At 41.8% G+C, this 24,650-nt stretch overlaps 1 protein-coding gene across 5 annotated transcripts in view; it reads right to left on the reverse strand.

Annotated features, from left to right (window-relative positions):
- The window catches only part of RAD18 (RAD18 E3 ubiquitin protein ligase), a 147,592-nt gene that overhangs the window by 60,162 nt on the left and 62,780 nt on the right, over positions 1 to 24,650 (reverse strand). For all 5 annotated transcript variants that reach the window (XM_087954622.1, XM_087954623.1, XM_087954625.1 and 2 more), the window contains one exon: positions 11,081 to 11,224. In XM_087954622.1, coding sequence (XP_087810748.1) covers positions 11,081 to 11,224 — 144 coding nt within the window. The remainder of the gene's footprint in view (positions 1 to 11,080; positions 11,225 to 24,650) is intronic.

Here is a 24,650-nt window from a genome sequence, read left to right on the forward strand (position 1 = left end):
AAAAAATATTGGAGCATGTACATGGTATGAAAATGCTCAATGGCATAAACGTTTAACTACTTCACAAACATCAGCACAACAAGCTGAATTAGCTGCTTTCCTATTGGCATTGTCTCTTTTTCACAACAACCTTTAAATGTAATATCTGATAGCATGTATGTTACTCAGATGGTTGCTCATATTTTCGATGCATATATTTCTCCTGTTACCCCTCCCTCTCTCATGACACTTTTTTGCAGCTTCAGACACTGTTGAAAAAACGAGGGAAACCTTTATTTGTAGCCCATATCAGAAGTCATCAGCAATTGCCTGGATTCCTAGCAGAAGGCAATCATATGGCAGACGAGGCTTGTAAAATTATGGCCTCCTCTCCCCTTCTCCAACAGCCTTCACCTGGGGAGAGTCATGATTATTTTCATCAAAACAGGAAAGCCCTAGTGCAACAATTTGGAATTACATATCAAGAAGCCACGGCAATAATTCAACAATGTCCAACATGTAGCTTGCAGGCCAAAGGTATCCCTGAAGGCGTTAATCCTAGGGGTACTCAAGCCTGTGATACGTGGCAAATGGATGTCACTCATTATCCTCCCTTTGCTCCCTGGAAATACATTTATATATCAGTAGATACTTATTCAGGGTTTATTATAGCAACATTGCAAAGAGGAGAGGCTACCAAAAATGTTATTAATCACTGTATTCGATCATTCGTAACGTTGGGATGTCCAAAAATTCTCAAAACAGATAATGGTCCTGCTTATGTCAGTTCTCCCTTTGCTGAGTTTTGTCATAAGTGGGCCATCACACATAAGTTTGGCTTGCCCTTCAACAGCCAAGGTCAAGCGATTGTGGAGAGATCGCACCTAACTTTGAAACAAGCCCTTGATCGGCATTTGGGGGAAAAAGGCTCAGGCCCCCCGAACCTCCCAACGTTGCAAAATATCTTAAATATTTGTCTGTACACTCTTAACTTTCTCAATATTACTGGCTCTCCTCCTGCCACGGCGGCTTCTCGCCACTTCACCAAGCCAGTAGTTCCCTCTTCCTGTCCTCTTGTTTATTTCAGACAGCTTCCAGATCCTGCGTGGAAAGGTCCTGCACAGCTCATTACCTGGGGAAAGGGTTACGCTGCTGTCCAACTTCCTGATCGAGTGCTTTGGGTTCCTGCTCGCTGTGTCAGACCTTACCATGGCAAACCTGACTCTAACTCTAATCTTTCTTCTGATATCAATACTTCCTGTCTTTTCTCAATTTAGGGCATCTCCTGATGCTATTTTTGCTTTCCTTGCTGACACTGTTACCTTTGTTTTTAAAGATAATCTCCTTCCTGCATGTAATTATGTTTTCCAACACAACGGTCGTTTCCTTTCTCCTACTTCTGACATAACTGTTCACTATTACTATTCTCCTTGTTTAATATTTTTAACTATACATGTCACTCAGCTTACTATAGGTTCCTATTCTTGCTTAGGATTTTTCCACAATCATACCTATTTCAATCACACTGTTCTATTGCTTTCCACTCCTTCAGTGGCATCTCCTCCTCTATCTTCTGTTTTCCTTACATTGCCATCTCAAGCTAATTCTGAGACAACTTTTCCTGGAGACAAACTACGATGGCATCTTCGTTGCTGCTTTCCACCCTGTGATGTCACCAACTGCATTTGGCATCATCCATCTTCCTGGGTTCCTGATCGCTACAAACCACCTGTCGTGCGAAGACGCCACCTCATCCATGATGACACTCATCGCAAGACTACGGCTCTCATTCGAGCTCGCCATCTTCGGTATCCTGCCTTCATTGATGACAGCTCCATCTCTAAGCAGTCTGCATCTCATGCTATTCCACGATTTGGCTATCATCGCACTCCTCGAAGCATACAATCATCTTCTGCAAATGAACATCAACCTCAAAATTATACCTGGACTATCCTTGACTTTCAAGGAAAAATTTTAAATACCACCACTAACTATACTCGATGGCCATGGTTTCCTCAGCTTTTCATGGATTTTGCTGAAATGGGAACAGGAGTAGAAAAATTTGCAGACAAAAAATTGCAAGCTGATACATGGGACAAGCAAGGCTCCTGTTCTCCAGCACCTGCTGACAACTATAGACTATATTTTTGCCCTGCTCACAATACTGGTACTTCTCGTTCTGCCTGCGGTGGGGTAGTTGACAGATATTGTAAAAAATGGAGTTGTGTATCCACAGGTCATATCTGGTGGGAAGCACCTACCAAAAATGACTATATTCATATTACCCGTGCCCAAGCAAAGCATTCCTGCTCTTCATGGCCTTGTTGTGGACAGAGAATAAATCCACTCAGAATCACTTTTACTGCACAAGGAAAGACACTTGCAAGAAAACAATGGATGGTTGGGTTTACTTGGGGAGGACGTCAGTGGGATGGTCAAGGAGATGAAGGGAATATTTTTACAATTCGTCTCTCGATATCCATGTCTACTTATGATGTTGGTCCCAATCCCAATTTGAAATCAAACTTTCTACAAAAACACAATATCCAGGTGAATCCATTAGTACAGTTGGTCAATTCTTCTTACACATTGCTAGCAACTACACTTAATGATTCATCTAAAACTGATCAATGTTGGCTTTGCTTATCTGATTTGCCACCATTCTATGATGCAGTAGCTTCCAATGAACCCATTAGTAACTCCACCAGTGACACACAATGCCGATGGAACACTTCCTCCATCACTATCACTGACATAGTAGGTCAAGGATGTTGCCTAGGACACATACCTACTAATTATTCCCAATATTGTCAGACTGTTTCATCAGGGTATCACTGTAATGTATATCTACCAAAAGAGAGATCAGACCTTAACATTGGAGGCTACGGTCCTCTATACACCACCTCCAATGGCAATATCACAGCTCGCCTCAAGGGACAATTCTTTATCCCAGGTAATAATTCTATATGGGCCTGCTCCACAGGAGCAACTGCTTGTGTTCATGGTGATGTTCTTATTGCTCAGGGATCTTTTTGCATTCAGGTAAAATTGATCCCAAAGATCACTTTTTATCCAGGGTCAGAACTTGTCAATGAACTTGAACCTCCACAATTCCCCCTTCGTCAAAAAAGAGAAGTTATAACAGCTGTAACACTATCTGTATTGCTGGGTCTTGGAGCAGCAGGTGCAGCCACTGGGGTAGCGGCTCTAGCTGTTGGTCATCAACAATTAGCAACCCTTAGTTTACAAATAGATGAAGATCTCAAACGCATAGAGACTTCAATCTCTGCTCTCCAAAATTCTCTCTCATCTCTAGCTGAAGTGACTCTTCAGAACAGAAGAGGTCTAGATTTGTTATTTTTAAACAAAGGGGGATTATGTGTAGCAATAAAGGAAGAATGTTGTTTTTATGCTGATCATTCAGGAATTGTCAAAGATTCCATGGCTGAATTACGAAAACGTTTGAAGGATAGAGAGAATGAACGACAACAAGGTCAGCCATGGTATCAAGGCATGTTTAATTTTTCTCCCTGGTTAACCACACTATTGTCTGCTTTAATAGGTCCTCTTGTGCTATTGCTTCTTGCATGTACTATTGGTCCATGTGTATTAGGACGTTTACTTACATTTTTGAGGGATCGTTTGAATACACTTGATAATGAAGTTAACAATACTCAAAAAACGGTTAGCTTTCTCACAAAAGATCTTGTCAAAAAACCTTTGCTGGAATGGTACTCTGACCTAGAGTCAGAAGAGCAAATAGACACTAATAACTCCTTTTCTCCCAAAGAAGTTTTGTTAACTCTGCCAAGCCATGATTTGGGGGATGAGGACTTTTCCTCGTATGAGTTGGTTCTGCAAGGCATCAACAAACCGAAGGGTTTGTTGCCACCTTATGGGACTACTCGGGAGGAGAAAGGACTCTACCTAGAATCTTGAGCACAAAAATAAAGAAAAGGAGGAATTGTGGCTATTCTGCCTTAGTATTTTTCCATAGGACAAATCCTGCCCAGCACGTATACCTCTCAGGTCAAAATCCACTGAGCTGACAGGAAAGAAGCTGACAGGATTAACTTCAGAAGTCTGTGTCAGCTAAAAGATGTGTATTCAATATTAAGACATGTTTGCCTGAAAGTATCAGTCACAAAGTTCGTTACTTGTATCACGTAGCCTGGTTTCAATGATTAACTTTGTAACTTCTTTGTCTTCCTGCTATCCCCCTGCACCCCCTTCTTTGATTCAGCACAATAAAAGAGGACAGCGCAAAGCAATCGGGGCCGCCGGGACAATTCCATCTGCCCCAGGCGCGATGTGCTGCCTCACCTGAAAAAATCATTTGTTTCGTGTCTTTTTTCTTTGTGCTTCGCACTCACCCTTGCGAGGGCTCCGCTAAACTTCACCCTTGCGAGGGTCTCATTAAATTGCTTTCTGAAAGGGATTCAGCGACAAGCCGGAAGATCGAAACAACAGACCGGTCGCTCGACGCGACAGAGAGAAGCCACTTAAAAATAAGGAGTGCAGTGAGAACAATTAATCCTTGGAAAAGCTTGCCTTCAGAAGTGTGGGTTTTTAAGAAGAGATTGGACAACCATTTTTCTGAAATGATATACAGTCACTTGCTTCGGGAGGGGGTTGGATTAGAAGACTTCCAAGGTCCTTTCCAACTCTGTTATTCTGATACTCCCATTGTATTCAACTTAGTTTTATGTTTCTTCTGATACGATCAACTCTTACTTCACTTAATAAACTACAGATAATACAGATAATCAGAGTTGGAAGGGACCTTGTAGATCATCTAGTCCAACCCCCCGCCCAAGCGGGAGACCCTACACCATTTCTGACAAATGTCCAATCTCTTCTTGAAAGTCTCAACTGATGGCGCTCCCACAACTTCCAAGGGCAAGCTGTTCCATTGGTTGATTGTTCTCACTGTCAGAAAGTTTCTCCTCATTTCCAGTTTGAATCTCTCCTTGGTCAGTTTCCATCCATTATTTCTTGTCTGGCCTACAGGAGCTTTAGAGAATAGATTGACCCTTTCCTCCCTGTGAAAGCCCCTCAAATATTGGAAGACCGTTATCATGTCTCCCCTGGTCCTTCTCTTTACTAGACTAGCCAAGCCCAGTTCCTGCAACCGTTCCTTGTATTTTAGCCTCCAGTCCCCTAATCATCCTGGTTGCTCTTCTCTGTACTTTTTCTAGAGTCTCAACATCTTTTTTATAATGTGGTGAACAAAACTGGATGCAGTACTCTAGGTGTGGTCTTACTAAGCCTTTATAGAGTGGTATTAGTACTTCCCTTGATCTTGACTGTATCCCTCTGTTAATACAATTTAGGATTGCATAAGCTTTTTGGCGGTGGCTGCACACTGCTGGCTCATATTTAGCTGGTTGTCCACTAAGACTCCAAGATCCCTCTCACAGTTACTGCTATTTAGCCTGGTTTCACCCAGTCTATATGTGTACTTTTGATTTTTCTTGCCTGAGTGTAGGACTTTATTTTTCTCTACATTGAATTTCATTTTGTTAGATATGGCCCAGTGTTCTAGTCTGTCAAGATCCATCTGGATCTTAAGACTATCTTCTTGGGTGTTAGCTATTCCTGCCAGCTTAGTATCATCTGCAAATTTGGTAAGTTCCCCTTCTATTCCCTCATCTAAGTCGTTAATGAAGATATTGAAGTGTACTGGGCCTAAGACGGAACCTTGTGGCACCCCACTGCTTACTTTCCTCCATGTAGACTTAGACCCATTAAGGACTACTCGTTGAGTACGGTTTGCCAGCCAGTTGCAAATCCATCTAGTGGTGGTGCTATCTATTCCACTTTTTTCTAGCTTACTAAGAAGTAGGTTGTGGTCTACTTTGTCGAATGCCTTGCTGAAATCTAAATATATTATGTCCACAGTATTTTGCTGGTCTACTAATTTAGTCACTGTGTTGAAGAATGAAATAAGATTGGTTTGGCATGATCTGTTCTTAACAAACCCGTGCTGACTGCTAGTTATTACTTTACTTGTTTCAAGATGTTGGCAGATCTGTTTTTTTATTATCTTTTCCAGTATCTTCCCGGGTATTGATGTTAGGCTGATTGGTCTATAGTTTCCTGGGTCTGTTTTTTTTTTTTCCTTTTTTGAAGATGGGAACCACATCAGCTCTTTTCCAGTCCTCTGGTAGTTGGTGCTCCAGGATTTTTGAAAGATATGATGCAGTGGTTCTGAGATGACCTCTGCCAGCTCCTTTAAAACTCTGGGATGTAATCCATCAGGCCCTGGTGATTTGTTTTCATCAAGATCAGACAGGTGTTCTCTTACTATTTTTTTGCTTATTTTAACTTTTATTTCTGGTCTGTCTTTTACAGTTATGTTTTTGGTGGGTTGAGCTATAGTTACTTTTTGCGTGAAAACAAAAGCAAAGAATGAGTTAAACAGTTCTGCTTTCTCTCTGTTGCCTGTTACTTCCTTGCCATCTTCTCTCTTTAGTGGACCGACTGTTTCCTTGATTTTTTTTCTTCTTATTTATATGAAGAAACTTTTTTTTATTATCTTTGACTTTTGTTGCAAGTCTTTGTTCGTTCTCAGCCTTTGCTATCCTGACTTCGTCTTTGCAAACTCTGGCTATCTGCTGATATTCTGCCTTAGTTGTATGTCCTTCTTTCCATTTTTTGTATTTGTCCTTTTTTTCTTTCAATTTGCCAAAGAGATCTTTGTGTAGCCATGCTGGTTTCTTCTTGGATTTCTTGTTTTTCTTTCTCAGTGGTATTGTGCTGGTCTGGGCTTCTATGATCATACTTTTTAGAACTCAACTGTCCTAGAGAGTTATCTTCATTTCTTTTGAAAGTGTCACATTACTCATTATTTTTCTACTAACATTTGCATTACATACTATATTATATATTCTTCAATACATCTAACAAATCTAATAATTACATCTAATAATTCAACAAAGACTGCAAATCATTTTTCAGCAATGAAATTGTTTGCATATAAAAGTACCTACACATTTGTGTTCTTAACTAACATGGCCAATTTTTCTTATATGTTTATCCATGAATACTTTAAAAAGCTAAATGTTCGCATATCTTTTCTTACTCTTGACTCAGTACTGAATATTCATATAACATTCTATTTACTCTCACGCATGATTTAATTCCATGGTATATCTCTCTTACAAGGAGCAACCAATCTGCAATTCCAGATTTATATAAAATATTCCATACTTCAAACCTATTCACTTTATCATAAGACCTGTCCAAATTTCTCAGTGATCTACTGATGAGCTACATGGTCTTTAATTCCAAGAAAAATTAAAGGGCATTGCATTTTCCAAAATTTGTTTATTGTCATTTCTTGTATCCTTTGGATCAGAATTTTGCCCAAATACTTTCCAGATATGCTTGGTAAATTATTTCCAATGGATTCCGTATTCATTGCTGTCACAGTAACAGCATTTTTTTCATCTGTCAGACACAGATGCTTTTTAATATACACATTGATCGAATTAGACAGTCACTTGTACAAACCATACCCACATTTTTTTTTCACTTCTATCATTTATATCTGTGGTTTTACTATTTTTCAATATTCTGAAAGCATTTATAATTTCCTTTTCATCATTTGTTCCCCTTGGAAATTAAAAAATAAGGCTCCATTTCAATTCTGCTTAGTTCTCTTCACTCTGCGGGAAGCTCCTTATTTAGTCCTTTCGCTAACTTCCAAAACAATTTGGAATTGCTTTGGAACAATATTTGGAAGTGGAATTTTTAACAAAATTTTTTATATACATGTACATTTTGCATGCAATGTTCCTTAATATACAATTGTTGTATGCAGTTTTTCATACCATTTTTTAAACTCAAAGAATATTTTTTAAAATCCAAGAGAAGTATAAAAACTGAGAAATGACTGAATTCTGACTCACTTCTAAATTTATTAGTTTATATCAAAAAGTTAAACAAATTTATAATTCTTGCTTTATAACTATGCATTTTGCTCTAAATCATTTCACACACTTCCTTTTTCATCTATCATCAACTATTGTTCTGCAAATATGGCCCCTACCAACATGTTCCTTATAATACCGTGTTTCTCCAACAATACGGCCTCCACCAATAGGAAGCCCCAGCATGATTTATTGGCATAAAATCAAATTAAGCCCCTCTCCCCCAAATTAAGGCCCATATTAAACATGCGAAATGGGGGATGGCGGTGGGGGGGCTTGCCGTTAGGAAGTACTTTGTTGCATGCCCGGATATGGTGCTGCCTCGTTGGTGGAGCACTTCATATCGGGAGACCTTCCGCCACCGTTAATTTCCTTCTCCCTTGCTGCCGTAGCGTTACAGCAATGCCACGCGGCGTTTGGCGCAGCCACGTGCAGCCAGTCAGGGCTCCTCCCTGCAACCGGAGCCCTGAGGAGACACTTGGCCAGGCGCTCCTGTGGCCAAGGGCCTTCCCTTGCCTTCGATGGTAAAGTGAATTATTTTAAAACCTCCGCTCATCCTATCAGGGCCGTGCGAGCTGAGCAGAGCCGGGAAAGCAAACCGCGGGTGTTTCCTGGTTCTGCCCAGCCCGTACGGCTCTGCTGCTGCTGCCCTGGCGGGATGAGCGGAGGTTTTTAAAATAATTCACTTTACCTTCGAAGGCAAAGGGAAGGCGGCCACAGGAGCGCCTGAAGCCAAGTATACCAACAACAAAAGTCAAATCCTCAAGGTGGGCTGGAGGGAGGTGGCTACGTGCCCCGGGCTGCTTCAATGCAAGGTCCTGACTTGCAGCATCCTGCCGTTGCCGCCGCGTCCTTTTCGCCGCCGCCTCCCTCTCCGACTGCGAAACTCGTGTGCTTCACCAAACGCCTCGAGCGAGGCAAGCTCTTTCATACATAGAGAGAGAGGGAAAGACGCCGGCGTGCTCCAAGAGGCTGGCTCTTTTCTCTAGCCGAGGCTGACATCTGACTGAATCTCTATCCCGCTCCTTTATCCTCACGACGGGGTCGGCAGTGACGCTCTCTGGTGCGGCCACCTCAGCTTGCCAGCCTTGCCCCGCTATGAGACGATACTGTGACAGCCGCTGCTGCCGCACTCCTTCTCTTTCCTCGCCTCTCCTCCCTTCGCCGGCAGGAGTGTGTGCGCCTGCTGCCACTGCCGCCGCCTCCTGAGGCCATCTGGGGGCGGGCAGGTGGAAAGCAAGCAAGGTGGCTGCGCTGTCTTCTTTTCCCTCAGCGAAGCGCCGCCGCTTGCCGCCGCCACCGCCACCTGCGATGGGCGAGGAGGCGGCGGAGGCACCCGAAATGTCACCAAGGCAATGAGTGCCTCCCGCCGGGCCCTCCGCTCATCCCGCCAGGGCCGTGGCAGAGCCGTGCGCGCTGGGCAGAACCAGGAAACACCCGGCTTGCCTGCCACGGCCCTGGAGGCACTTCCTGTCAGCCTCGGCTAGAGAAGAGCCAGCCTCTCGGAGCACGCCGCGCGTCTTTCCCTCTCTCTATGTATGAAAGAGCTTCCTCGCTCGGAGCGTTTGGCGAAGCACACAAGTTTTGCAGTCGGAGAGGAGGCGGCAGCGAAAAGGACGCGGCGGCGGCAACGGCAGGATGCTGCAAGTCAGGACCTTGCATTGAAGCAGCCCGGGGGCACGTAGCCACCTCCCTCCAGCCAACCTTGAGGATTTGCCTTTTGTTGTTGGTATATTGGCTTCAGAGCGCTTGTGGCCGCTTCCCTTTGCCTTGAAGGTAAAGTGAATTATTTTAAAACCTCCGCTCATCCCGCCAGGGCAGCGGCAGAGCCGTCGGGCTGGGCAGAACCAGGAAACACCCGTGGTTTGCTTTCCCGGCTCTGCTCAGCTCGCACGGCCCTGATAGGATGAGCGGAGGTTTTTAAAATAATTCACTTTACCATCGGCAAAGGGAAGGCGGCCACAGGAGCGCCTGAAGCCAGTGTCTCCTCAGGGCTCCGGTTGCAGGAGGAGCCCTGACTGGCTGCACGTGGCTGCGCCAAACGCCGCGGCGTTGCTGTAACGCCACGGCAGCAAGGGAGAAGGGAAATTAATGGTGGCGGAAGGTCTCCCAACATCCAAGCTGTCGCCGCCACCCACCCGAGGATGCAAGGGGGAAATTAAGTCACCCTCGAAAAGACGGCCTAGCCGTTTTTCGGGGGTCAAAAAAAAATAAGGCCCGGCCTTATTATGTGAGAAACACGGTAAGAATTAGAGTGCATTCAGAAAGTATTCCCATCACTTTTATCAATTTTGTTATGCTGCAGCTGGATTCTACAGTTGCTGATTTTTTTTCTCATTAATCTATTTTTAGTACCCCATAATGACAAACATCTCTGGGTGAAGCAGATCTCCATTCTCATGAAAGATCAAGCTGAGAATTGTCTGAATCGCATTTTTCTGTTTGAGATGTGGAAAAAGGGAAGCAGGACAATAAAAGATGGGATTTTATTAAGGAAATTTTAAGGGGAGGAGAAAATATAAACTATAAATATTATTGGTAGGATCTAGACCACTTAAATTTAAAGTTTTTTAAAGCCTACATCACTACTTTTATTTTAACTTTAGACATTATTTACAGTTGGAAAGAAAAAGGATGAAAGTTACGGAAAACAGATTGATACATTAGTGAAACAAAATCTGCATTCATCTGCAATTCACAGTAACTGTTGTAGAAAATATAGGTCCATGACAGCTGAGGGAACAAACCCCATAGACAATATCAGCAACAAAAATCAGAGATATAAGAGCAAAAGAAAACTTTATCTGAAGATCTTTTAAAATGTCTGTATTTCATCCATTGTAATATGAGTCTTCTCAGCCATTCTGTATAAATAAATCTCCATAACTACAGAATACCTTCTGAAGGCATATAAATTAGCTAGAAAGAAAAGTCATAAATTAAAATCAGCTGGGTAGAAGAAATTCAGACCATGAGAAAAAATAACAGCAACATTAGGAATTAGAAACGCAGGAACCAAAAATTCATGAACACCTTTCAATTGGATGCAATTCTATCTTCCAATGCTAGAAATTTACAAAATTCACTAAATCAACTATTATGGAAATTAATGTTTTATTTTTTGTTTACTTAATGAAATTATATTAATAATAATTAGCATTGAATACCACTTTCAGTAGTTGCTTCTTTCTGCTCTGGTCTTTCTTCTTTCTGCTCTGGTTTTTCTTCCTTCATCTGTTCTTTGCTTATGTTTTTCTTTCGTTTTTTCATTTGATCAATTAAAAGCTGAAATTCAGCTTTGTGTTTCTTTCCTGAAAAATTTAAAAAAATGTATAGATTCTTACCATGTGCATAACTTAAGACAAATTATTGATTTTATTTAAAAATTTTTGATATATTTGATATATTTGAAACTGAAGTCATTTAAACACAGTTTTAGAATAAAGTAAAGGAAATGTTAAGCACAATATATTTTGCTATTGTTGTAAACAAATAGTACTTATCCTTTCTTTTTGATGTACCACAAATGGTTAACATGGTTAAACTGGGACGGTTAAAATATGTTTATTTTGCCAGGTAATTTTAGCAGGAATTATTGCTAGGATAGTATAAAGAAATAGAAATATGTTCTGTTCTGAACACAGAGAAAGATGTACCAGACCACCAGAATTCATAAAAATTGAACACACGTTGAACAAGGAACATGGTGCTCATCAAACTTTGCTTATTTCAGTATTGTAGGGTTCTATGCATAATTCTTTTCTGTCAGACTTCTGGCAAACATTGTTATCATCCGTAACTTTCTCCAATATATATGTCTTTTCACAAATGTAGCTTTTCATGTTGTTTTGATTTCATTTACCTCCTGGATTAGCCAGTTTCACTCACTGTCACTTAGTAGAACTATTCCTCCTGTTTGCATGGGTAATTAAAATGTATTAATTGCATAATGCACTGATGCTATTATGTTTTAAGTCAGCCAACTCTAAGAAGGCAACAAGGCAAGAAAACATGCCTGCATGTACAGTTCTGTCAAGAATCTAGCTCTAAAAATTCAAATCACCAATGGGCAATTGCTTTGAATACAAGACTCTGATATATAATCAGGATGAAAAACATCTGGCATTACCAGTTTAAATGCAAATTTATCTGCACTAAAATAAAATTGGACTGGGTTAGTTTTTCGTATTTATATACAACAATCCTATAAGTTATAGAAGGATGGACAGAGCATTTGTAGGAAAGAATCAAATGACAACTAGCAGATATATCAATCTTTCTCTATTCAACCAATCGTTCTTCTTTTATCTTTTTTTTTCTTGCTGTTTTTTCAACTGACAGTCTCAAACTAAAACAAATCCAAATAATTACATTTATCTTAGCAGAAAATATACTCTTTAACCCTGCCAAAAATTGGATAGTACACATGCTTTCAGATCCCAATCTGGATCATTTTTAATCAAGTTCCATATTCAGGCATTATATAAGAGAAAAGTATTACATAATTTATTAAATATTTTTAATATACAAGAGAATGAACATTTCACCAGCTGCTTCTGTACAATACTTTGTGAAATCATTTAAGGTGTTCTTTTTATAACATGCTGTTAAAAAAGCAAACAAAGAAGCCCACTTGCTCAATAAATAAATAGAGGCATATAACCATCCTTCATGATTTTTCTGACATGACTAAAAGCACCATGGCAGCGCTTTTAAGAAATCCTGATATGAAGTATCTGCTGGTATATGACTATAATAAAGACTTGATTCATTTATATGTATTGTTTTTAAATTTAAGGTGGAGATTCCAAAGACCAGTCATCTTCAGCCATTTAGAGTTTTCACTATGTACAGTATATAACATTCTAATTTTTAAAAAAAGATTCAAGAAATAAAGCACTAAAAGAGAAGACAGCATGTAAGGAATCACACATGGTCACTCTTCTAAATCTGAGGTATCTTCCAATCAAAACTACCTACTGAATTCAAGATCTTAACTTGAACTCAATTACATTAAACTTCAAGGAATATATAGTAATTCCAAAAGGACAGTAAACTCTGTCAGCTGATCTGACAAAGTTTAGTATCCTTTGGGGATACTTTTGGAATAGTTTTCCCTTTCCAAGAATTGATTTTTTTCTTTCGATCCATCCAAATTCCGAACCAATATTTAAAGCAAAACTTTGATAATATCAAGGTTTTGTTCTAAAAACTTAACCTGGATGAGCAACTGTGATTTATACAGAATCTGTCCTGTACATATCCTGAACTGGACCACGGAGATAGAACCAATGGTTTCCAACTTCAAGCCTGATAAAGCTTTCTTCAGTCTATATCTTTTATTATTATCCAATCTGTAGCCTTTGCAGTTTTATCTCTAAGGAGTTCTGCCTTATGTAAAACCAGATCAAATGTCAGAGCAAAGAAAATTTCAGTGCAAATACATTTTATACATTTTTAAACATTCTTGTTTTTAGTCCTGCAGAAGTTCTTCTGTTACACGTTTCTTGAGCAATATTTTTTTTTTCAAACGTAAGGCAGAAAATAATTCTCCTTTTCATATATTTGGTCTCAAAGAAAAAAATCTGAGGAGGAAAGAAAAATTTGTACCATGATCTGGAAATATATCTGGCTCTACCATTTTTCTTTGCTATTTTAAGATTTAAAAAGAGGGTTATTTTTGGTTTTTACAGAATGGATAATTTATCATTCAGATAGCCCTGAAAGCTTTCTGGTCTGTGCACTAAGTAACAAATTACAAGACTGCTGTAAAAAAAAATAATGTCTACACTGAAACATCTTTCAAGCTGTTTAATCTATATATCTTATACAGGTAATCCTCAATTTATCATTCAAAGCTGCAACAGACCCCCACCGGTTTCAAAGTTATGGCCATTGCAGCACACCTACAGTGAATAAATTCAGGCACTTGGCAATTTGTCTGCTCTTACAAGAGACTGCAGAAATTCTGCAGCAGCCTCCCTGCATGGCTCTCCCCCATTCCACTCCCTCAGGTTCCCACAGGTCTTGGGCCTTTTTCCCTGCCAGCTGAGTCCCACACCCTCATCATCACATTCCATCACTGATCAGTCTTCATCTTTTACTACAGATCTCCTTCTGGAAGCCGCTCCAGCCCTCAGCATCCCTAGGTTTTCCCATTCTGAGAAAGGCTACAGGGATGCTGAGAGGCGGAGTGGTTTGCTCTCCTTCCCCAACACAATCTCCAGAGCTTCCAGGAGATCTACAGAAGTACTAATCAGTGATGGAGAGTGAGGAGGGGGGTTGAGACCCAGCAGGTGGAAAAGCAAGGCCTGTGAGGACATGGTGGGAGTGGAGCATAGGTTGCCTTACGGAATGGGGGAGGCTTGGGTGTGCACTAGGGGGTTGACCTGGGTGTGCAATGGGGTTGACCTGGGTGTGCACTACGCCTCTCAGGGCTTTCCCCATCTGAGGCATCCTCTGCTTGGCTTAATAACTATATTTGCAAAAATAGCACGGGGGATCATTAAGTGAGCAATCAAGTGAGAATGTCTCTTAACGACTGTCACAATGTGTGACTGAAGTAGGCAGGCTCCATTAGGATTGTAAGTCAAGGACTACCTATACATCCATGATATTTCTTTTTTGAAATAGCATCTTGTTTGACTTTAAAATTTCAAGGCACAAATCTAATTTTTTAGCTGTTTCTGTCACGAAAAAGACTTTATCAGCCATAAATATCTTGTCAAAACAGGATATTACTAAAGGGGGCTATTTTTAAAAAATATAAATACATCTACTATGTCATACTCAATTGAAGAAATATTTCATTTCATGGATAATTGGAAAAAAAAATATTGGAATAGATTTACGTGAATAATTTCTGGGGCTTTGGTGATTCAAAACGTTCTTAGAAATTATCTTTCATGTCCATTAGTGAAGCGTTCAAAAGTACTTACTGCATGTGCTTTTCTTCTTGTGTCCTGTAAAAATAATGTTCCTTGTCTTTGGATTTTCCTACCTCCTTTTGAGATGATTTTTAAAAATGGATAAGCAGTTTATTCCTTCTAACATCTATTTTTTTTAATTTCACCAAAACACAGTAAATAGATATCAAACAACAAGGAAGAGGTATTTGCAAGTCTCAAGATACAAACTTCCTGCCACTACTTTTTAATTGTCTGATCAATTAGGGCAACGGCTTTCTGAAATTCTTTCTCTGTTCATTAAGTGACCGCAGGTTTCTCTCTTTCTCTCTTGTTTAATTGTTCCCTAGGCAGCATATCTTTTTCTTCTGGCCCAAGATCATTCACACATTCCATTACATCAAATTAGAAAAGATTGGGTAGGATTTCTTTCTTGTGACTATTCAACAGCAGGAAAAAGCAACACAATTCTGCTAAATAAAAAGGTTAGCTGAGAATACTACCCGACTGATTATCACACATGCAAAGGTCCAAGAAAGGTAAATTAGTTGACAGTTGCCCTTTGCACAGCAAGAATGGTTCAGATAGTGTTTTCCCCCAATGACCTTTTTCTGTCTCAGACAAATGTCCTTCATGTATAACAAGGGTGTCAAAATTCATGGCCCGTAGACTGGATGCATCATGCACTGGCCATGACTACCCCCATTTTAGTGAAGAGGGGAAAAGTTGTGTTATGTCACGTGATGACAATGTGACACCACGAGTTTGACAGCACGATGTTATATGTTTGAGCACAGAGGTTTGCTATCTCAAATATGCATCAAAATGTAAGTGTTTTCCTGAATCTGACCAACCACTACATCTAGGAAGCTTTCATGGAGAAGAGTGGCCAGGCAAATTGCAAGGGTCAAAACAATGCAGAAGTTTTGTCAGCCAATTGGGGTACAAAAGCAAAGTCACAAGATTTCAAATTGGGAGTAGAGGCACCCAGAGACTGGGTTAGAAGCTCAGACTCTTTATCTTCAGAGATGGGCAGCAATTGTCTCTTCAGACAGTGGTTCATCCAGCAACTTTGGAACTGGCTGTTCATTATCTCCTCATCTGAGTTCAAACTCACTGTGAAACTGGGGTTACTACCCCGAGGGAACAGGTCTGCAATTTTGGGTTGTCCTCCACTCACAATTCCTGCATGAACAAGTGCCTGAAAATCAGGACTTTGCAATGACTCAATCCCTCATCACGTCTTGTTTGGATTACTACAACATATTCTATTTGTGTATGTTATTTGCTCAAAATGCAATAGCTGTCCAGTATGCTGGATACTGACTAGTATCCAAGATACTGGCTAGTATTTTTCCTATAGGCTTCTGTATAGAATTTAAAATTCTAGCTTAAACGACGCTATAGAGCACTGCACACCAGAACAACTAAACACAAGAACAGTTTTTCCCGAAAGCCATGATCACATAATTCTCTCAACACTGTTCAACTATTACAAAGTCTGCACTACTATTACTATTAATCTTCTCATCACTCCTTATCACCCATCCCCTCCCACTTGAGACTGTATGACTGTAACTTTGTCGCTTGTATCCTTACAATTTATATTGATTGTTTCCTAGTATGATTTGACTGCTTATTGTACCCTATGACTATTATTAAGTGTCGTACCTTATGATTCTTGACTCTTGACGAATGTATCTTTTCTTTTATGTACACTGACAGCTTATGCACCAAAGACACATTCCTTATTTGTCCAATCACACTTGGCCAATAAAGAATTCTATATAAACTTATAAAACCCATGGTGAGAAAAGCAGTTGGTGATTCCCCACTTGCAGGAGGTGAGGAAAACCAAGGCTGAGAAGCATTGCTTTTCTGTAGCAGTTCTAGACCTCTTGAAGGGCATCTTGCTGGAGCTTAGGTCTGCCTGCCTGCCTGCCTCCCTGCCTGTCTAATTTAGATACTGCCCATCTTATTCTCAGCTAAAAGCATTTAAAAAAACACATATAAAATATGCAGGTAGTCTTCGACTTACAACCACAATTGAGCCTAAAATTTCTGTTGCTAAATGAGACATCTGTTAAATGAGTTTTGTCCCATTTTACAACCTTTCTGGCCACAGTTGTTAAGTGAATCACCACAGTTGTTAAGTTGGTAACACAGTTGTTAAGTGAATCTGGCTTCCCCATTGACTTTGCTTGTCAGAAGGTCACAAAGGGGGAATCACATGACCGTAGGACACTGCAACCATCATAAAGATGAGTCAGTTGTCACGTGTCTGAATTTTGATCATGTGACCATAGGGATGCTGGAATGGTTGTAAATGTGAAAAAATGGTCATAGGTCACTTTTTTCAGTGCCCTTGTAACTTTGAACGGTCCCTAAAGGAAGTGCTGTAAGTCGAGGGCCACCTGTACTACACCAAAAAAATAGGAGCAAGTTAAAAAAACAAAGACAGAATTAATTAAAAGTTAAAACGTGGGGTGATTGTCTTCAAGGTGCTAACTACCCTTGGGTTACATGCCCTGATCCAGGTTACCTACTGATCTTTGCTACCTTCCAAAGGCAACTGAAGATAGAACAGATTCCTCTAAAGAGCATAATGCTTGGTTTTGGGACTTTTGAGCTGAGTTTTTTTATTATTGTTTTAAATGGATTGTGTATATTTTGGTAGTTTGTAAAATTGCTGAGAATCCTTCAGGCATGCAGGAACAAAATCTATATTTGAGAAAAATAAAATTATCTAAGATATTAAGTGGGCAACTCCATTCTGGACCAAGTGCTCCAATCTTATCTGTGCAGTTAAGCAGCACCTTTGTATTTCCAGTCTTCAGCTATCTGTCAATATAGACAGTTTGAGAAGAAGGGTAAAAGGATATTGATTGGGGAAACAATTAAATCAGTATTAGAAAATACAGGCATCCATGCTATATTGAGTATAACCCCAGAAGAGTAAACACCTGTCTCTATTACTGTATTTACTATATCAGTATACTACATACTGAGAAGAGCTCCAGAGAATTGAGAGCAATAGATTTGGTCTCTTCCTTTCCTCATATATTCCAAATAACAAGCTTGTTTTCAAGTTAACCTCAAGTGGTTTTAAAGTTAGCAATACATTTCTTATTCTCTCGGTTCTCAAGTCACTACCTTGCTATTAATTATATTACCCTTGTGTCCTTGGTTATGGACTTATCGGTCCAGCGGCTTAAAAGAATAGTGATTGCTTCATAAACAACAGACATATTTCTGTCCTAAAATGGTCTGATCTCATCCTGGACATTTAAAAGACTCAGGTATGAACTTCACAGTAGTCCAGCAAAGTCTCAGGTTAGCACTTTTAGATTTCTAAGTACTAAAATATAAAAATAGATGCAAGCATAAAAAGTATATTTTTATAGAGCCAAATTGTATTTCAAAATTAATTTTGCTTTTCTTTGCACTTCCAGAATTTATGCAGGTAGACAAGCTAAAATCACACAATATTGTTTTTCTCTCTCTCTTGTCCTTGTAATAATCCTTGTGTTAAGGAAAACCAGTACAATTTGGCATTTCTTGTCAACATTATACACAAATATCTGGCTCAATGTATCTAGTTCCAAACCAGAGACCACACATTTACACTGACAAATACATTACCACATATTCTGGTAAAATATCTTACTTGCATGTACATAAAAAGAACACTTTTTATGGTTATGATTCAATACTTCAATTTTTAAATGCACTAGCTGTATTGTTCATAATAAAATGAGAAAAACATTGTTGAATCCCACTTTCTCTCTGGGCGTGCTGAATCTCATAGCATCTGAAAAAAGACCTACTTGGCTTAAGGAAGAAGACATTTTTAATAAGGAAATGATTATCCCATGGTCTACAGCTCCTGTACTATCCTAAAATCATGCCAGCAACATTCAAAATGAAATGACCAATTTCTCTTTGGGATGTTTAATGCAATGGAATTAGAGTTGAAATGTATATGCTAACCCAAAGGTAGGGAACTAGGAGCCCCTTTATGACTTTATTATATGCTGGCTCAGGAATTTTGGGAGTTGAAGTCCATAAGTAAAGGGGCCATAGTTCCCCACCCCTGTGCTAACCCAACCTCTATAATGATAAAATCACATCACCAGAAGCTTCACTTGGCTTAAAAAAAATTCCAGGATGAAAAAGTTTGACCACCCTCAATTTACTGGTGGTAGAGACATGCGCTGACTGCAAATGTTAGATTACAGTTCAGAAAACAACACAATTTTCCTCTGAATATTGAGAGGCTCTCCCCAATCAGATCAGAGTCGAAGTTCAAATTTTGACTCAGAAAGGGCGTTGGTACTTACCTGATACGCCCGTTCTCTGTGAGCTGTGAAGAGCATCCAGAAGTGGGGAGGTGCTTCAGTCTCTTCTGGAAAGGCTGGGCTTAAAACTCCAGGACGCTCCTCCTCCTCCACGGGACACCTCCTCAGCGTCCCCCAGTTTTGCGAAGACTGAATGCCAAAGTCCGGGACTCATCACCTGATCTAGATCCCTGACTGGAACGGAACCCCACCAGACGGAAAGAAATGGGTGGGGCTGGATGCTCTTCACAGCTCACAGAGAACGGGAGTATCAGGTAAGTACCAGCACCCTTTCTCCCATGAGCTGTTCAGAGCATCCAGAAGTGGGACATACCAAAGCTTGGCCTGTCCTTAGGGAGGGACTCCGTCTGGATCGAAATCCACTCCTAAACTCTGTGGACCCTCTGCAGGACTCTTCTGCCAAATGAAGCGTCCGCTGAGGCATAGACATCAATTTTATAATTTCTGACAAAGGGCGATGGTGAAGCCCAAGTTGCCACTCTGCAAATTTCGTCTATGGAAGCCCATGTGGCCCATGCTGCTGATGTTACCGCACTCCTTTTTGAGTGGGCTGCAATGCCCTTAGAAACTGAGATGGACTGGCATTCGTAACTTTTAGCTATGGTGGCTCTCAACCATCTACCGATGGTCGTCGACAACACCTTTTGCCCTAAAGTGGAGGATAGGAATAGAGCCTCAGATTTTCGAAATGCCACTGTGCGGTCTAGATAGATGCTTAAGGCTCTTTGAACATCAAGTCGATGCCATTGATGCTCCAGTCTATGAGATGGTTTCGGACAAAAATTTGGAGGCACCAACTCCTGCGCTCTGTGGAAGGCTGAATTTACTTTAGGAGTGAATGATGGATCCAATCAGAGAATCACTCTGTCCGCATGAAACACGCACAGGTCCTATCTCATTGACAATGCCGCCAATTCAAAAATCCTCCTTGCTGATGTGATTGCAATTAGGAAGGCCACCTTATATGTCAGGAATTTAAGACTATCGGTTCTTAAAGGCTCGAACGGGCCAGTTATAAGTTTGGTTAACACCTTGTTGAGGTCCCAGGTGGGATAGCGGTGAATTATAGGAGGTCGTAAGTTTGCAGCACCCTTAAGAAAGCTGCGGACATGTGGATGGTGCGCTATGGACCAGAGGTCACCCCAGGCTATCACCGAGGCTAAAGCCGCCACCTGTCTGCATAAAGTATTTGGAGATAGGCCCTTGGTCAACCCCTCCTGTAAAAAGGCCAATAATTGTCGTATTAATGGGGCAGTTGGGTCGATCTTAGACCCCTAGCACCAGCGACAGAAGGCGGACCACGTGGTCTCGTATATACGATTTATTGAGGACCGTCTGGATGCTTGAATGGTGGCAATAGCATCCTCTGAAATCTGTTGGGCCCTTAAACGGCTCCGCTCAACCTCCATACGGTTAGACTGAGCCATTGTGGGTTCGGGTGAAGTATCGGCCCTTGGGAGAGGAAAACCTTAGACGGTGGAATTTTCCAAGGTTGTTCTCTCGACAAGTCCTGTAAGTCTGCGAACCACGTTTGCCTGGACCCATAAGGGGCGACCAATATCAATTCCGCTCGTTCCTCCAATAACTTCTGGATCAACCTGGGTATTACCGGGAGTGGAGGAAACGCATATAGAAGTCCGGGAGGCCACTGACAACGCTGGGCATTGACGGCCTCCGCCCCCTGAGTCGGGTACCTTGAAATATACCGGGGCAATTGGGCGTTGAGAGGTGAGGCAAATAGATCGATCACCGGTTGCCCAAACCTCCGCACTGCTTCCTGGAGGACAGACGGGTGTAGGCGCCACTCTGCCTGATCTATCGTGGCCCTGCTGAGCCAGTCCGCTTGTGTGTTTACGGCCCCTGCTATGTGTTCTGCCTTGCGAAAACAGATTGGCCTCGGCCCCTTTGAACAAATTGGCCGTCAACAGCATCAGAAGTTTGGAATGGGTAGCCCCCTGTCTGTTTACGTGGGCCTTGGTTGTGATATTGTCTGTCACGACCAGAATGTGGCGTGATTGGAAAAGGGGTAGAAGCTGCATAAGGCCAGGTGAACTGCTCGCAGCTCCAACAGGTTGATGCTTTGTGATTGTTCGGAAATAGTCCAAATAGTCCAGTATGGAATTGGAAGTGAGCTCCCCATCCTACCGGGCTGGCATCGGTTATGATCATTGCTCTGCAAGGTTCCTTGTTTATCATGTTTTCCGACCACCAGCGGAGCGATCAGAGAACATAGTGCGGTACCTTTATCCGGACGTTGGAAGTGGCTCCAGAGGTGGAGCTGTCCCATTGATCAGCAAACAATTTTAGCCGCCCTCCAATGGGAACTGCTGTCAAGGACTCACTTGGGACAACGAAAACATTGGCCTCCGGTGCCTCTGCGGTTTCTTCTGTTTTGACCTCCCCACTGACCTCTATCGGAAGATTCAGACCTATCCTGTCTAAAACTGGATCTGTAGCCTAATGTTCTCTGAGATCTGGGAACGTATGGGAACGTATGGGCCTTGATAGTAGGGCCGAAAGGAACCCCTTCGAAACGACTGGGGCGTTCTGTTTTCAGACCTCCGAAAGAGAGGGAAGCACTTTTTTCTTGTTTCTATTCTCTATAAGGAGGGGCTCCAAGACACTGCCAAATAATTTATCTCCCGATATTGGGGCTGATGCCAAGTTGCATTTATGCTTGGTATCCGCCTGCCAATGTCTGAGTCATAGCAGTCTCCGTGCTGATACGTGAGATGCTATGGCCCTAGACGAGAATTTGACTGCATTAAATGTGGTGTCGGCGGAAAATTCTGCTGCTGTAATAATTTTAGCTATGTCCTGGTGGGCTCTGATATTTGACGCCGGCAATATATCCCTCAAGTGGAAGAGCCATCAGAGGGAGGACCGTGTAAAAAACGGACGGTGCTGTAGCTGCCCTAATGGCCCAGGAGTCAGAAACGTGCGCCCTACAGAGTGCCAACTCTGTTCTCTTTTCTTCCGGTCTCAGGGCTTCCTCGGCCTTGTTGGGAAAGGTTGAAGAAGAGGCCAGTGCCACAATGGGCTCATCCACCTCCAGCGTTTTGAAAAAATTTGAAAACTCTGCTGCCAAATTATAATATCGTTTATCGTACCCTGTTGGGGCTGGGTATGATGCTGCTGATGCCCATTGATTTTGTACTAATTCAGCAAACATACGAGGGACAGGAATATTTTCCATAACCGGTTGTGAGAATATTAGGTCCTCAGATTCGTCCTGAGACCCTGTTGACAATGGATGAGGGTTTGATGTGCCTAGTTTAGCAGTGTTCTTTGCCTTGAATAGTAAGGATTTAAAGAGGTGCGGACGAAAAAGGCCAGAAAGCTAGGTTGGTCCGGAATGAGGCCTTCGTCATCCGACATTCCCCGTTCTAGTGGGTCAGCCTCTGACAACCCCAAGTCCATCTGATGGATTGACCCCACCTCCATGGGAACACCCTGATCCTCAAATTCTACCTCCTCCCAAGGCCCTGGGCTGGTATGTTAGGAATATTGGGGAATACCTGAGTTTGATGTTGTCCCATATGCGCAAAGGATCGAGCGGACAGGGATCCCGCATCCGAAGCAGCCGAGAAGTGTTTGGTCCTGATGGATTGCTGAACTCCAGCCGCCATGCCCCTTTGAATCACCATCTCCATCAATTGCCTCATTTCAATGGGGATAGTATCAGGTAATCCCTCCTCCTGTCTTAGGCCGGCGACCATGGGGGTGAAGGTTGCCTCTGGGATTAGCCGGGCAGTGCTCATTGGAGGAGATGTGCCTATGGGAGGTTGTCCAGAAACAGCCTGCCTGGGCTGGGTGGATAAGTCCTAGGGCCCCGACAATGGACTTGGGTCTTGATCAGATTGTTGTCTCATAGCCATCTTGTCTGCCTCCCTGGCTCGTTTCTGCAATTGCCTTTCCAAATCTAGGTGCCATCTATGGGCATCCTTATCCTCCGCCTTAGAGGCCTTTTTGGGGCCCACTGGCTTATCTCGGGACTTATTTGTGTTGGAGCGGGGTTTTTTTTTTAAGGTGTTGTTGCCTTCCATTGTGGATGACTGATTCTCGCCTCTGACTTTAATTTTTAATTATTATTTTATTAGTAGTAATAGTAGTGCTAGTAGTAGTAGTAGTAGTATTTGTAGTTTGGGGTGATGCCTTCCCCTGTGGTTGAAAGTAGAACGCTCCTCCAGGAGAGTAAGTGTCTCCTCTCTCTCTCTCTGGTCCCCAACAAGGGAAACCAGCTATACAGGATCTGAGGTAATCCATTCCTATCAAAACCAAACGTCCCGCAATTTAAATGGCACTTGCAGTTTCACTCCGAAGAAATGATCCAAAGGCAATTGCAAAGAAATGCCTGTTTAATGACTAGCCTGCTTATCTAACGTCAGCCAGACAAGGGAGAGCTAAACCCAGGGAGAACAAAGTGGGAAGGTACTGCCCCGGTCCCCAAAAAGGGAAACCAGTGGGGAATGGCGCCTGTGATAATTAGGCGTGAACTTGAGCCAGCCGTTGAAAAGGGCGGGAAGCAGAATCTCCGTTGCTAATGTCTGAGTTGTCTAATGAGCCGCTGCTGCTGAGGCTCTAACTTGTGAGTTAAGTGCTCCTGTCAGATGAAACAGCAAGGCGAAGTGAGCCGCGGCTGCGAGCGCTCCACTACAATTGCAGAGAAGACGATCGGAAAGTTAGATAAGGTAATTGCCTGAGGCAGTAGCCTCAAGCTGCCTGCAGAGTGGCAGGCTCCGCTATTTACAAAGAAACTGTTTGTTTTTTGAACTAATCGAGGTAGTCTAAAAGAGGGACCAGCCTGAAAAAGCCAAATTAAATGGGGAAGATTTTTAAAAGCTAAAATAACCCAAGAGCAAACCTGAATCAGAAACTGTTCCAGTCAGGGAATGCACAACCTCTTACCACGAAGGCTGAGCTAAAACTGGGGGACGCTGAGGTGTCCCGTGGAGGAGGAGGAGCGTCCCGGAGTTTTAAGCCCAGCCTTTCCAGAAGAGACTGAAGCACCTCCCCACTTCTGGATGCTCTGAACAGCTCATGGGAGAAATTCTCATTTCTCTTTGTGGTTTTGAAGACGCATTGATTTGCCAATCAGACTAGACATTATGATGTTACATAATACAGATAATCATTTTGTGTACTCTGACTAAGCTTTGACCAGGATTTCTATTTCTTAGGTAGAACTGTTTTTCATCATCTGATTCACATTTTAACTTGACATGCCGAGGATTAAAATTGGACCTGTCCCACATGATGATATATTGAAACATAAACCTTTATTTCAAAAATATAGCACTCCACACACACATACTGTCCATACATACATACTGTCCATGTCAATAGTCCAGCGAAGTTATTTCAAAAAAGAACAATAAAATCCCATGGCTATTATGCTAAATATTTTTAAATGAAAGCCAAAAGAAATGTCTTCTACTTGCCCATTTAATTCTGAAAGAAACCACAGAATAATA

Source organism: Notechis scutatus, chromosome 2 (genome assembly GCF_049901735.1).
Source record: "Notechis scutatus isolate UNSWTSFEM ecotype Mainland chromosome 2, rNotScu1.2, whole genome shotgun sequence".
Lineage (NCBI taxonomy): Eukaryota > Metazoa > Chordata > Lepidosauria > Squamata > Elapidae > Notechis > Notechis scutatus.